The sequence below is a fragment of the Rhea pennata genome, unplaced genomic scaffold (genome assembly GCF_028389875.1).
Source record: "Rhea pennata isolate bPtePen1 unplaced genomic scaffold, bPtePen1.pri scaffold_23_1, whole genome shotgun sequence".
Taxonomy (NCBI): domain Eukaryota; kingdom Metazoa; phylum Chordata; class Aves; order Rheiformes; family Rheidae; genus Rhea; species Rhea pennata.
The window spans coordinates 5055115-5070778 of record NW_026907675.1 but is presented as its reverse complement, the minus strand read 5'-3'; the positions used below and the strand labels follow the sequence as shown (position 1 = coordinate 5070778).

Genomic DNA, 15664 nt, shown 5'->3' with positions numbered 1-15664 from the left:
CTGTCTGTACTCCCTAAGGGGCCGGGCACTCTGGGAGGTGTTAGATCATGTCTCTTCCAGGTGGACACCAGCCCCTGAGCCTCATGTTTCTTTTGGGGCTGGGGCTGGCATCAGAGACTATCAACTGCCCAGGCAGGTGCAGCTGTCAGTACCTGGAAGTGAACTGCACAGGGCAACAGCTGCAAGAGCTCCCTGTGACCATCCCACTGGATACCAGGCAGCTGATTCTGGCAGCAAACAAGATCTCATACCTGCCTGCAGTGGAACTGAGCTTCCTCGCTGACCTGGTCTATCTGGACTGCCGGGAGAACCTCTTGGGGGATGGTCTGGATTTCACTTTACGCATCGGGAAGCGTAACCAGTAGCTAGGATATTGCTACTTCTATAAAGTGCCTGCCCCAGCTGCAGGCGGTATCACTGCGAGCTTGTTATCACTTTTGTCACTGCGAGTCACAAGCACCTTACAGCTGCAGTGCCAAGAGTGAGGAGCCCGAGGAGGCTCTGGGGAGAGCTGCAGAGAAGGCTACTGCTCTGATTTTCCTGCCTTTTCTTCAGCTGCTCGATAGACTGTATCTTTTTGTTGCTGCTGCAGTATCGCTGCGTCCATAACAGTCCGTTAAAAACCCCTCTCTCCGTGGAGATGCGGGAAGTGCTCTGCTCCTGCCTCTGTTCTGTCCTGCTCTGCTCAGCCTCTCCAGCCCTGAGCTGCCCACCGTTCTGCCAGTGTCCCCTTCACCTCAAACGCCTCCTGCAATGCCTTTTTCCGTAAAAAATATGGCAGCTGTTGTGCTAAAGCAGATCGAAACGACAGTTCCTATAACCTCCAGCTATCACAGTGCTTCTAGCTGTCAAAGCAGGTACATTTGACAGGTTCTCAGGATCAAGCCGTGATCCAAATGCTCTGAACTCGGCAAAAGACTTTTGCTGTTCCCATGGGGGGTTCTGGTTTGGGTACCGGTGAAATGCGATTGACAGGGTGAAACAGAATGCAAGTTAAGACTGTGGTCAGAAAAGCGTCCCTGTATCCTTATGACTGACGGGCTTCATATGTTCCCACTCTTCCTCCAGCATCCCAGAGCAAATTGGCTCACTTTTGTTTTAAGTTATCCAAAATAATCAATGTACATGCATTGCAGATGAGCGTTCGCTTGAGTTCCTCTGACTTCTGCAGCAGAAAGGCACTTACTCCCGAGTAAGAGCAGTTTACTGAAGGCAGGAGCCTTCTTTCCTTCCATCATCTGGCTCACCAAAATCCAGCTCTTTTCCATCTTATTGAGAGAGTCTACAGCTGGACCACAGATATTGAATATTCATGAGGCAAAGTAATCACTGGTTCCCTTTTTCACAGAAACACTAGTCCCAAGCGTAAAAATTTGTTATGCAGCTATGAAATTTGTATTTGATTTTCCAAATTGAAAAGGAACACATCACTGCACCAATGAAAAAAGCTTGATCCTCAGTAATTCACAATAAAATAATGAAGGAGAGCTGGGAAAAAAAAAAAAAGAAATTTGAGAAAACCTGTCCATCAAGTAAGAAAAAGGCAGAAAAGAACCATAAGGAAGGGCAAGGGAAGCTGGTGTTAGGACAGAACAGAATTAGGGATGTCTGAGTGTCTTAATAGGCGTAGTAAATGCCTGTAAAGGTACTTATTGTCCTCATACAGATTACAGACAGTTATGGAACAGTGTAGAGAAGTCCTACCCCTAGCAGTCGCCAGGTAGTTTGGAGATTACACGTGGAAGCCCTGAACAGGAGAGTAAAGCTCACTGCAGGCGGTTTGGAAGGCTACGAGCAGAAAAGCAAGTGGCAGCGAGGACTGGACGTCTTCGTGTGGGTCCCTGCACAATCCCGGGAAGGATGGGAAAGAGACCAAGGCACCTACTGAAACCTTTCTGATGAGGCTGGGAGGAGATGGAATAGACTGCGCCAGGGCTGGGAAGAAACGACCCGTCTCCCTGCTTCCACGTGTCAGGGCAGGGGAGAAAGAGCGGAAAGACTCAGCAGCAGCCAGCGGAGGCAGCTCCAGTTTCCTCCTCTGTCAGACTTTGCTGCTATGTCCCAGCCAGGTGCTGCGGGTGAGTCAGCACGAGGTGTTGTATTTCCTGGAACTGGTGTGAGAACTGGGTAAACTTTAATGCTGCAGGTAAGTGTATCCATGCTGGGAACCCCGGATCACGTGCGCCTATCTGCATCCAGGCAGGGAAAAGCAACTCCCTGTTTGTCAGGCTTAGGCGGCCCTAAAACGAGGGTTGTCCCAGGAGCTGACAGCTCTAGCAGAGGGACAGTGGGACAGACGGAACTGAGGGGCAACGCAGAGCACTGAAATCTGCTGCAAGCAGATCCCTGTCCCGGCCTTTAGAGAGCCACTGCAGCTTCACAGACCACTTTGTGCCAGTGTTTTACGCTCAGCAGGAGCTGCGCACGGTCGAGGCGCAGGCGGGAAGTTCCCACAGCTCGACGGCTTGGGGTAAGGGTGAACGAGCCCCGCAGTTACGCTCCTGACAGCGAGCGATAACAGCACCAACGGTCTCTGCAGCTGTATCCACTCGTCAAGGTATAACAAAATACAACATAACACAATACAGTATAAATTGTTGCTCGTCCCTCTCCCCTGCTCCCTTTCCCTAAGAAGGACCACCCATCCAGCACTTCCAGCAGCGACCGACACGGTTCTGTCGCAGTAACCGAGTCTGTCGCACTGATTTCAAAACCCCCAGGGGAAGGAGGCGGCTGTGCTGGAGGCCACACTGGCCTTCTACAAACACCAGGAAGAGACATTGCTTCCTACTATGCCCAGCCTTCACTAGCTCCAGAGGGAAAAGCCAGCACCTGTTTTCTCACGGCCTAGACTACAATACGGCAGAGCACAGTCATTATTTCGGCGGAACTGAATTACTGAGGACTTTCCTCTTTTTCTTTCACACAACAAGCTCGGTGACCCCTAACTGCAAACAACCCAGGTTTCACAGCTTGACTCTGTGGATGCAGACCTCACTATGCCAGCATAAAACAACCTCTTTCAGCTTAGCCTATGGCATGGCAGAAGATGTTTAAGGTTTTTTCAAAAAAATCACAAGAGCTTTTATATTAAAATGAAGGTGCTCAGTTAGCAGAACTCAACAGCGCAGGTACAGCAGCTTGCCACTGCGGTATAATCCAACCGGCAGTATTTTCCTATCGCGACAATAACACAGAAATCGTTCTGATCATTCTGGCTACCTGGTTTGGCAAGGGACGGACTACGTATTTTCACCCAGGCTCTTCAGGGAAAGGAGTGTGAAGTGCGGAGACATTTTTCAAAGGCTTTACGAAACTCCTCCACTGCTTTTCTAGCAGGACTCCTATCCACTATTGCTCAGGGCACGGACAAGTTAGTCTTGCTTCTGCTTTTCCCTCTGCAGGTGCCGAGAACATCACCTGCTACATGCCAGAAGGTCTACGCGGCTTGAAAATGCCCGCAGTGGAGGCACAGCTCCAGCTGGACTGCCTGATCCAACTGCACAAGCAGGACTACATCTTTCTGTGTCTCGTTGGCTTCTGTATATTCTCAGCTGGCACTGTGGCAGCCTGGCTGGCTGGCATCTGTGCAGTGATAGATGAACTCCACACTGCAAAAGGGGAGGAGGATGAAGAGGAAGACACAACCACTTAGAACGGGCCCTGGAGAAGCTTCTGAATGCCTGTCCCGAGACTTGAAACCAGGTCCTTCCTGTCCAATTTTGCAAATTGTGCGTCCCCCTCCAGAAGCGATTTTTGTGAACCAAAATAAAACTACAGGAGAACAAAGTCCCTGTGTTACAGTTTTGCTCACTCTGCTGCCTCCACATTTATTCTTCCACCGGGGCGCAGGACATCAGTGGCAAAATATCGAGTTGCCACTAGAACTGTGGACAGTGCCTATCTGCCAACCAGGAGCATTAGCACTCCTCCTGTACCATATGACACCCGCTGAAAAGCAGGATCAGCATGGGGCCTACCACGTCCTACAAACAGGCTTGAGCAATTATGTCCCATGCACAGGAAAGGCCCCAGAACTGTGCTGTAGCCAGGGAGTTTACCTTTACCAAGGTCTCTGGGCCACAAAACCCAGCAGAGCTTGCTGGGACCAGCCCCAAGACCTCACTGGTGCCCCAAAGAATCTGAGAATCTTCTGCTGTGCAAAGGCAGGTATATGAGCAAAGAGATTAAAAACAGGGTTGTCAAGTCAGGATCTTATATTTACATCTAGGCTCTAAAGCAGGGTGCTCCTGTCACCAGAAGCCCAGGGCTCCAGTTGGTGAGCAGTAGTGGGGGCCAAAGGCTGCTGGAAACCAGGTCACCTGTTTCCAAGCCTTAATGCAAGCACAAGAGTTTAAGTTTAAGCTTTGAGTTTCTGAAAAGCTTGCATGTGCCCCCCCCACCCTTAAACCTGGGGAGCCCAATAAGAAAGAAACAAATTTTCTCCCCAGAGAAACTATAAAGAAGAAGCATCCACATGTCGCAGTTAAATGCAGAGACTGACACTTTGGGGGAAAAATAATCTGGCATTTTTGTAACTGTTGAAAAAAAAGACGCCCCTCGGTTGGATCCAAAAATCGATTTAATGGCCTAAATGAGGATTTTGACCAGTCGCTAAAATTCCAGAGGCGTCTAATTCCTGTAGCAGGTACTTCTCGGATTCTCCTGAGCGCCCCACGAGCCCCTTGCAGGCCAGCGAGGGGCAATGCCAACACCTGCCCTGCGCAGACGAGCACCCAGATCCTTCATGCGCCACAACTGGCATCAGCAGGTAGGTTTGGTCCCGACCCTAAGGGCTGCTCGGAGCGGGCCTCAATCACGCTGGATTAGCACGGGCTGAAGCGTTTTGCTCATTTAGGGCTTTCAGGAACCTGGGATCCCACCGGGTCCTGTTTTCTTCCTTTCTTACACCAGCAACGGTGAAAAGATGCCATCTGTCCTCCTGCAGTGGGACCCCACTACACCGCCACTGGTTTAGGAACATTTTGCATGTTTGTCCCCTTACAGACCTAGAAAATCCTCCTGAATTTTAAGGTTTGTATCATATATCGCTGAAGCTGGAATCTTTTAACATAAAACGTATTGCCTACACATTATCAAAGTATTCTTGGAAATGACTTGTGTTTTGATACCAAAGTGTATATACAGACCAGAATAAAGGGAGGTGCAAATAAAATCCTGTCATTTGCCTAACACTGCCATTTGCCTAGGGAGGTATCTGCCTGCATGAAAACACACAGCAACTCCACGTGCCAGACGCTGGCTTCTTCGTCCGACACCAGCGGGATCTGGTGAAATATAAGGGAAAAGCATGATAAAATTCCATTAAGCATGCTAAACAGGCTATCTTATAACCATTACAGTGTGACCTGTCTGCAGACTGTGAATCAAAAGTGAAATTACCAAGAAGTGATCTTGCCTCTAATCCATAGGCCCCAAATAGGCAAGAGTGGACGCAGAGGCGCAGTCTAACGGGCGACAGACGTGTGTTTGTTCACGCGTATATCAGAGAAGTCTGTAAAGGCTAAAAAAAAAAAAATCACCAGTTAGTTGCAGTAAAGTTTCTGTGGGAAAAGCAAAGCTGAAACAGTTTTTAAAAAGCTAAAAATCATCTCCTGAACGATCACGTTACCAAGCTCCAAGACTAACCTGATCTTAAAGGCAGAAAGATGATCAATTAGCTGAACTGGAATTTAAACTATAGCCTATATCAAGGTACACTCACCAATTTTCGGGTCCTCTCCGCAATATCTGACTTTTTTTGTGAGATCACTTCTTGCAAAGCTGTCTAACAAGAAAAGAAACAAAGCAACAAACAACAGGAACATCTTTTCAACTGCTACCTCCTTTACTCTTCCAGCTTAGACCTGTCAACAGAACAGACAATTGCCCTAGTGTGGGTTAAGACTCTTTCAGGGGAAGAGCTACCTTATACTAAGCTAATCTCCCAGATGCAAGCCACAGTTAAGGTCGTACACCTCACTGCTATTTAAATCTCACTGATAGTTTCTCTGGAATGCCACAACTAGCAGATAAAATAGCAGTCTGTAGAAACTTAAAATATAGGGAAGGAAAACATTGTTGAAAAGCCACTGGGAGCATCGAGGAGGCAGGCAGCCGTAGGTGACTTGGAGTAGGGGTGACAGATGGCACTAACTTCGGAAGGTTCTCTCCATCAGAGTGGGCAGGCAGCGCAGAAAACAAGAACACAGCCCATAGCTCCCAAGAGCCAAAACAGCTACCTCTGTACTACGCAGTGCTATCAGCACCCTTCTCTGTACTACCACGCCAAAGCCTTTTCGGCATGCTTGCATGTCTCACTTGCCATCCCAGCTCCATCCCTACCAGCAAATACTGGTGCCATTTTACTTCCTCTGTTCTCATCAGCCCTTGTGGTTTGTTACACACACCCAATCTTCTTTGCCAGAGGTCATGTTTTTACTTTGAGAAGGCCTACATTAATACACCAGGTCTCCAGTAATAAGAAGGTGAAACATGGTTAATATTAAAAGCAGACAGACGGCTTACAGTAGCACCTCCAAAAAAAATACTAACCAGATTTTCATTTCTCTGAAGTGACAGAAAAGGTTACCTGCGAGACCTAGAAGAAAGCTGCCCTTGCTGGAAAGTAGCACTCTTCCCTACCAACACCACCTTGGCTTATTTTTTTTTTCTTTCTTTCTTTCTTTTTTCTTTTTTTTTTTTTTTTTTTAAGAGTCTTTCCTTAAGTAACCCTTCTTAGGCCTCAGTCTATTTCCCAACATAGTTCACCCTCAGTTCTGAGTAAACCCTTCATATTCTATTGCAAGACAAATCAAAAATTTCACGGCAAAACATACATATTACTTTCAACAAGAAAAGAGGTGCCTCTCCATTCACCACAACAATGTATTTCAAAAGAAAAGACCCTAGCTCTGATTCCAAGCATGTTTCACATCACTTATGGGTAAACAAAGAGGCAAGGGGAGGGATTAAAAAGAATGCGGTGTTGTAATACCTTTTTTGTCTTAAACCAGAAAAGTCCTCTTTATCCTTCACAAAAGTAGGGGAAGGGGACAAAACAAACAAAACCAACACAAAAATAAGGAACACCTGTGATCAGAAGCTACAGCAGCATTCCAGAGAAAGGGGTAAAGAGATCATACCGTTTTCCGACGATAGTCGTGGTTTAGCAGTTGCTGCAATTCCTGAATGTCATCAGACAGCTGCCTGAACTCTGCTTGCTCTTCTACAGGAACAGTGCTAAGCAAACGTAAATAAATAAATAACACAACCACACACTGAGATATTGACAGTTTCAGCATTATTAGTGAAATTGATAGATTAGTGAGGCTAGAACAACCACTCTAGAAAGAATTCATCCTTAAGAGCTTAGACGATCAAAATGATGGTTTCAAATTAAAGATCCACCACAGTCTCTGAGCTACAAAATACAGTTTTCCTCTCACAGCAACCAGGCACTCCCAAAGTCTTATTCTTTGCTCACAACAGCTCTTCTGGCCTCTCACCAGACAAGCCCCTCCTCTAACAGGGCACAACCCAACAGAAACTGCTTTATGCTTCCGGGCTTGCTTCCCAAAGAGGCTAAACAGCAAAGTCAAGTGCCAGTGGAGAAGCTGAGTCTGCCCAGACTAAGCTAAACAGGCTTGGAGGAAAGCTCAAAAATATTACTTCGCTTTGAGAACCAAGCTACAAAGCATGGAGGTGCACATGCTGAGAACGTGTGATGGGGTAAGGGAGAGAAGGTGGACAGTTTGAAAGAAAACTCTCCTAGGAAAGCAAGATATGTTTCACTGTCGAGAAACAAAGCTAACTACTGTCTCAGCTTACTGCCTCTACACCGTCTGCCCTTCACAGCAAGCTAGTCCCACACACACCAAAGCCCACACCCATTACTCAAAGCAAGTACTAGTCCAAGAGGAACTACCACCTCGGCTGTCACAGACAAGCAGAAGGGAGGTAGAGGGGCCAAACTTCTGAGCACCGGTTGGGCTGTCCACTATCTACACCAGGTGCAGAGAAGCCTGTTGTTCTCGGTCTGCTCTATCAAACCACAAAGCTCAACTAGTAAGTTCGCAGTTGCACACCCCACACATGCACTGGGAACAGGAGAGCTAGCCAAGAAGGTTAGTGCAACTCAGCTCCTACTCCTTATACTCACTTCAGCTTCTCCAGCTTCACTGCTGCCTCTTGATTTGCTGTCTCCAGCTGTTGCAGTTTCTCCACAGCTCATTTCTGCAAGTTAATTACGTGGAGATGTTTTTATTCTAGGGGAACACCGTTTACATTTTGGGTTCTCTCTGAGCTCTGCTAATCACGTATTTCACTTGAAACACACCATCTCTAAACCCACAGGAAAACCCCAGCGTGTTTCTAAAACATGCAATTAAGAAGTACAACCTCTATGTTCTCAAACTGAGGTTAACATTACTTATGTTTTAGCAAGCATCAGGAGTAACACAGCCCCGAATCTTACATAGTTCGCCTGTAAATCCAAGTAGACTCCACGGCGTGATTCTCGAAAATGTATAAAGTTGAGAATGCCACTCAAGAAGCGAGCTGTCCTCTTTGCTTCTGAAATTAGAATTGCAAGTCACCACTGTTTTGGTCTCCATGCATATTGCAATCACTTAGGAAAAGGTGGGCCAAGCATAGTTCACAGAGGAGGCAAGGGATCGCAGAAACAGGGCTTGTCTTCCTCTGCCCCCCCAGCAGGAACATCAGTAACGGGCAACACTCTCACAAGCTAAGACAGACCCAGAAGTGAAAGCGTTCTTCACAACAGCCTGTCCTAAGCTGTGCGGCGCAGCAGAATCGCCGCAGCTGGGAACCGCGGAGACGGAAGAGCAGCTTTCACCATCTAACCGCTCCCTGCGGAGGTATTTGCCTAAGGAATCCAGAGAGAACTCCAGAGTTCAGGCTACTTTCCACGGCCACGTATTCCCACACCATTTCAAGAGTGCCACAGCTTGATGGACAAACTACTAGCAGTCGAGTGCCAAGCGGGCAGGAAAGCAGCCTGCCTGTCAAGTGCCACCACCCCAATCCCCCTACACTCCCACACAGGACAGACAGCATCACAAGCACTTGCTTACTTGGACTTAGAACATCAGCAATCTCAAAGTCATTAACACGGCACACCGGGAGAAAGCGCTCCCTGCAAGGAAGCAAAACATAGATCTATCTGCAGCCACCATTGCAGTTTTTGTGCTATAGTCGCTCACTCAAAAGAGATTTTCTCCTCTTACCCCAGAGCCCAGGTGCAGTAAGCACGCAACAACAACAAGTCCTCTCAGGAGACTAACACAGTACGATCGCCTGCACAGATTAGTGTTTAACGCTCCCATCGCTGCAGCAAAGGTATCTTGAATTCGGGGGGCAAGTTCACCTAACAAGGGCTTCAAACCCCTTTTTGGGTATGATGATGAACTTCTGGCCATTCGCGGTACCCCCAGGCGCTCCAACCCACCCTTTCACTCCCCCACCCTCTAAATCAAGTCACTAACGCAGCCTCCTAGTCCTCACAGTAAAGGTAACGCATCGATTTAGACAAAAGACAGCTGCCAAGGTTTTCTTTTCTATTACAACCTTGCTGCCTCTTGCTCGCCTGCAAATTTCATTTTGCTCCAAACCAGAGAGCACAGAGAGCGCTGCAGCCACCACCAGCTCACAGGTGCTCAAAAAAAAAAAATAAAAAACAACCCGCCCTCATCCCCCCCCCTCCCATTCCCTCTGAACTGAAGCCTTGGAAGAAGTAACAACCGAACAGATACAAACTTGTGTACTTACATGTGAATAAACAAGTTACAAACAGGGAGAAAGCCTTCAAATATTTGGGGATACAGGATGTCAATGTTGACGGGCATCTAAAGAGGAAAGAGAGCAGAGTGAATACGCAGGCACAGCAGACTTCCAGGAAACAGGCAGGTTTTCTCCACAACAGAACATCACTCAGACTGAAGACACGCCTGATGGTCTTGCACCCCTGGGGAACACAAGCTGCTAAGGCTCCATCTGCGGGACATGCATCTTCTCTCTAGTAAATTCCAAGCATGAAACACCCTCCCCTCCAGAAACACACACAAAAAGGGAGGGAGGGAGGGAGGGAGGAAGACAGAGGGAGGGAGGAAGGAAAGAAAACCTCCACATAGTCACTGCCAAGTAACAGAAACTCACCCTGGAGAGACACGTCCTAGGATTTGTCCAGAGGCTGCAAAACAAGGCCGTTGGAAAAATGCTCCCCAGACAGTGCCACCCAGAAGCCAGAACTGCTCCCTAAGCCTGCACATTTCAGCTTAAAAACCTCTCCCTCTCAGGGCAAGGAAACGCAGCCGACCCTAAGGAGACAGCGCGCTGCGGCCACGTCAGGCGCCCCGCACGCAGGCCGCCTCTCGCGGCGGAGCTCAGGCCCGAGTCGCACAAACACGAACCCCTTGGCAAGAGGAGCTGCTCGGCTCCCCCCACAACACCACGAGTCCCAGCTCTTCCTCTGCTACGTTTTGGCCCGCGAGCTGACTCACAGCTCTGTTCAACGGATGCCGAAGGCTGCCCTCGCTTCTGCCAGCAGACTGCCTCGAGCACCGCTCTGGGCTGGTCACGCCGTAACAGGACGACGACAATCAACGTGACAGCGCACGAACAGCTGAGCTGCCACGAGCACGTGCTATCCACAAATGCCCCGAGACTACCATTTCCCACGGGCTTCCAGGAATAACTTCCTGCGTGGCGGAGGCACAAGATGCGCTTGGCCTCACCTCAGCACGGCATCCGTTTGCCGAGGCCACCAGCCACAGCCACCCTCGGACGCTGCGCGGCAAACGCACGGCTGCAGCGGGCCGAGCTCCGCAGGCAGCGTTCACTGCCCTTCTCCACGGCGCCCACGGCCCCTCGGAGCTGGCACCCTCCTCCCACCGGGGCCAAAGGCAGAGGCCCGGACAGGGCAGGAAGCGAGGAGGAACCCTCACCCCACCCCACCCCCTAGAAGAAACCAGCCCCAAAGAACAAAACCATCAAAACAAAGATTTTTTTATTTAAGAAAAAAGAGCAACTCGGATGCAGCACACCCAAACCCCACTCTTTTGAGAGGCGCCTTGACCTGAACCAAACTCCCAGAAAACAGGCAGAATCTTCTTTGATTCTCAGGTGCAGTCAGCCGTGCCACAGCAACAGTCCGCACACACATCATACTCCTGCTTCAAACAGGTCTCTAGCAAAGGACCTACTGCAAGGACTATGCCGCAATACTGCACTCGCATCCCTGCCTACGCACACACAGCAGCCACTTCCCTGGACACGCACACAGCAAATCCCCACGCTACACAGTGCCTCCAACACTCTGGGCTTTCTGCAGCACAGGCAGGATTTCCAAGCTCCTCCTCACTCTGTCAGCACGTGGAAAACCGTACCTTCCTGGCGGCATCCTCCTGACCTCACGACACGCAAAGGAGAGCAACGCTTCAACATTTCATCTCTACAGCCAACATTTATTATCTGCCCCACACGTTCCACTGTACGTGAGCCACCACATTGCACGCAAACCATGTAGAAATGCTCCAGGCAGATCCCGTACACCTTCTGCAGGATTCTCATGAAAATCACGTGCAAGACTTCAGGCTGCGAAAGCAAAGACACAAACCAGCGTGTCACCCGCACCGCGCAGGGCTCCCGGGCCGCCCCGAAAAGCAGCCCCGCCGCTACCGCCCCGAGGCGAGGGAGCCGCGCGGCACCGCTCCGCCGCGCTCCGCAACACGAGCGGCGGCACCGCGCGCTCTGACAGCTGCGGGGCACCGGCCCCCCCCGCCCGCCCGCGCCGCGGGGGGCCAAAGCCCGCGCGTCGCCTCAGCGCCCACCCCGCCCTGCCCCGCCGCACCTTCGGGCCGGGGAACAGGTCGCCCTTGGCCAGGCTGCGGGCTTCGCAGCCGGCCCGGACGCGGCCGCGGAGGCAGGTAGCGATGTCGGCGGGGCTGCAGCGCCGGAACATCAGCACCTCCACGGCGGCGCCGCCAACCGCCGCCGCCCTTTGAACCCGGCGCCGGCCCCGCCCCGCCCAGTCGTCACTTCCTCTACGCCCGGACCAATCCCCGCGCTCCGCCCCGCCCCCGCAGCCAATCAGCGGCAGCCGTGCGCGGCGGGACCGCCCCCCGGCCCCGGCCCCCTCCACGCGCTGCGAGGTCCCGGCAGCAGGAGGAGCAGCACGCCTGCCCGGCGATCCCGGGCTCTCCAGCCACCTGCTTCTCCAGCCTGGAGAGCGCTCCTGCACGCTCCGGGCACTGGGGAGGCACGCAGTGAGCCCCAGGGAGCAGCTCCGCGCGGTGGGATTCAACTCCGCACCCTGGCACGCGTCCCACCCCGCTTCTCCTCACCCGTCTCTCCCCCTTCTGTGCTCCTCCTGGAGAACCTCCAGGGGAGTTCCCATCGCTCTTCTTTTCACCCACTCATCTTTTGGCAACAAGTCTCCGGGGAAAGGCTCCCGTGACCCTGGCCCAAAGGATCTCCGGTGGCCCCCCGACACCGCACCGTGCCCAGCGGCAGCATTACCTCATCTGGAGAAAGAGCGCCGTGAAGAGCGTGCCTGGAAGCTCCCGGTCCAGGTCGGGCTTCTCCAGCTCCGTGCACTGCAGAGGGAAATAAATGAATGAGTGAATGAAGCCGACTCGCAGAGGCTCTCTCCGCAGAGATCTCCTCTCCCAGGGAGCCGGGGCAGCACCTACCGACGTCAACAGAGAGGGGCAGATTTCCCAGGCTGAGGTGCAGACGGGACAGGGCCTGGGCCAGTTCTGCCGCGGTTAACGCCCCTCCTCCTCCAAAGGGCTCGACGCCGGAGCTAAGCTGGATGGCCGCCCGCCCGCCCGCTCTCCAGCCGCTCCTCCTGGCGGCCCAGCTCCTGGCAGCACTGCACATATTCCAGGTAGGACGCGAGGATCTAGAAAGGTCCAGACAGCAGAATGCACAAGACTGGATCTCGCCAGGGTGACTCTCAGGCCTAGAGGGCCACAAACCCCACCGCCACTTTTGCTCTTCTCTTTCACTCGCACGCCTCCCACAGCCACAGCCTGCCCAAGGGTGACAGTCACGACACAAATCCAATGAGAGGAGCAGCCCAGAAGAACAGCAAGCCCCGTCTCCTGGGAGCTCGCAGAGAGAAGTCCCGGGACGGGGACATCCCCGTCCTGTTTGGCCTCTCCTTGCCGGGGCAGACCCTGCGGCTGCTCTTGCCAGGCCGGGGGAAAGGAGCCGTGTCGGACGTGCAGCCGCCTGCTGCGGCTGCTGCGGCGCGGAGAAGGCACTCACGTGACTCGCGTCCTCGGACTCCTCGGCCGCGTTGACCCTCATGAGCGCTGCGAGGAGCGAGAGCCTCCGGCCGCTGGAAGTGTTCTCCAGGCTGAAGAGCTGCCGCAGCAAGGAAAGGCAGCGGCTCTGCTGGAACAGCCAGGGCAGCCTCTCCGTCCTGCCATGCAAGAGAAACTGCTGAGCTGCAGCCGCGAGCCACGTGGGGCCGAGTCCGGCAGGGCCGGGGAGGCGCGAGGCCCACGAGGCGGCTGGGGCAGGCAGGGCTGCAGGGGCGGATACAGGAGCACCGAGAAGCACCCCGGGGAAAGGTGACTGCTCGCATGGACGCGACGGCACTACAGCCCGCGCCGCCCAGCAAAGCCGGGCACCGGCAGCAGAAGGGGTGCTGTGCGGCAGGCTGGCACCCGGCTGCGAGCCCTGAGCTCCCTCCTCCTCGCCCCTCGCCTCCGCTTCCCCCCGGGCCCACCGCCTGCTCCCTCCTGCACACTCCCTTTCCCTCTGCAGCCCGTGCTCCCCGCTAACACCCCTCTGCTCTCACCCGCGCCGTCCCCCTCGAGACGACACAGCCCGCCTCCCCCGACAGCAGCCCCCAGCGCCTTGCGCAGCGTCGCCCTCGCCAGGACCTGACTCTAGCCCTAAGCCTAGGCAGCTGGTGGCCAAGGGGCTCAGCACCAGCAAGGAAAGGGCTCTTTCTGCCCGTCTCTTCCCCCTGAGCTCCTTACCCTGCCTCTGCGGGAGGGCAGGAGCCTCTGCTCTTCTGGTGAGAGGCGTGCGCCGACTGCTCCAGCAGGAGCTGAAAGAAGGCGCCAGCCGAGGTGCCCGGGAATTTCCGGCCCAGCAGGCTCAGCGCCTTCCTGAGGGTCGTCTTGGCCAGCTCCACGCGTCCCACGTTGTAGCACACCTGCCCAGGAGAAGGCTTCTTCAGGCGGTGCCCGAGGGCTCTGACTGAGCTCCCACCACATTTCCCGACCCTGCCCGACGCGAGGCCGAGGGCCTCGACCGGCTGGGGCCGGAGGACGCGGCGGTCGCAGGCAGGGCTGCTCACTGCGGCCGGGCCTCAAAGTGCCAGAGGTGTCCCCCCGCCGCCCCCGCCGGCTGCCCCGCGCCACCGCGGCATCCCGCTCCTCCCGCCCCGAGAGCCCTCGCGGCCGCCCTGCCGCTTTACCTCCCCTTGCAGGCTCAGGAAGGTGGCTTCTTCAAAGCAGGCCGGCACCGGGGCTTTCTGAGCCGCCGAGCTCCTCAGGGCCTCTGCTTTGCGCAGGCTCGTGAAGGCCTTGGAGCAAGCGCACGGAGAGCGGGTGAGCGGCGCTGCGGAGCCTGCCTCCAGCCCCAGCACTCCCACCCGCCTGCACAGCTCCCCGCGGAGGCCGTGCCCCTGCCCCTGCCGATGCCACCCCAGCGCACGCCGCGGGCACGAGCACTCCTCCGCACCGCCTCCCTGCTGGGCACCTCGCGCGAAGGTCCCGCTCCCTTGCCCCGCGGCTCTTGCCCCGGGACAGGCAAGCAGGAAGAAAACCCCGGCTCCGACCCCAGCCCTTCGCCCCCAAGGGCCCACAGAGGCCGGTCCTAGTGCAGGGGGGAAATGGGCTTGCCCTGGGCAAGGCCACCGAGAGGCCTCCACGTGCAGCGGCCTCTGGCATGCAGGACAACTCACCAGGTAGTTGTCGGAGACGTGCAAGCAGGCAGCCGCGCTCTCCAGCAGGTAGTAGAGGGCTCTGGCATCGTTGCCCATTGCTGTGTGGTGGTGAGCCAGGGGCACGAGCACCAGCTCCACGACGGCCTTGCACTCGCAGGAGCGCGCGGCCCCGGGCGTCCCTCTGCTCTGGCCGGGCACCGCAGGCAGCTGCTCCGCCTGCGCCAGAAACCGCTCTGCCTCCCTACGCCGAGACGAGGGCACGGAGAAAGAAGAGACACGCTAGCACCCCCGCACTGCCCTGGCCGCCCGCACTAACACCGCGCTCCAGCGCGGCACACGGCCGCGTGCACGGCTGCCTCGCGCGGCTGCGCTGCGTTTCACAGCCTCCCCAGGCGCGGAGAGCGCTGCCCAGTTATTCTCGCTGCCCCACACGGCAGCAGCCGCGCTCTCGCCCGGCTCCAAGCAAAGCCTGTGCTACTCCTAACACAGGGCTTTGGGGCACAGCGCCTCTTCTTCCTCTGTGTAATAAATTGTAACTCTTTGTTCATTGTTTAGAAGGAGGAATAAGCCGATGGAGGGGGAGGAGGAGGTTTTACAACAATCAGGGTTGAGACATGGTGTCAGACAAATAAATTATGGTAAGCACAAAAGCTTATATAACCCCTTGTGGAACCAGTGTCGGGGCCCTAGCTATCTTGCAGGACTATGAAGAGCTGAAGTAAGCAACAAGCTGCTCAG

The 15664-nt window shown here is 54.1% G+C and overlaps 1 protein-coding gene and 1 pseudogene across 1 annotated transcript; one reads left to right on the top strand and one right to left on the bottom strand.

Annotated features, from left to right (window-relative positions):
* The first annotated feature begins 47 nt into the window (after window positions 1-47).
* Window positions 48-3655, top strand: LOC134154316 (leucine-rich repeat-containing protein 52-like). Its single transcript, XM_062601069.1, has 2 exons — window positions 48-354; window positions 3405-3655. The coding sequence occupies exons 1-2, from the start codon at window positions 48-50 to the stop codon at window positions 3653-3655; spliced, it is 558 nt and encodes a 185-aa protein (XP_062457053.1).
* Window positions 3656-5189: 1534 nt separating this feature from the next.
* LOC134154315 (uncharacterized) lies at window positions 5190-15022 on the bottom strand (annotated as a pseudogene).
* Between the last annotated feature and the right edge of the window lie 642 nt (window positions 15023-15664).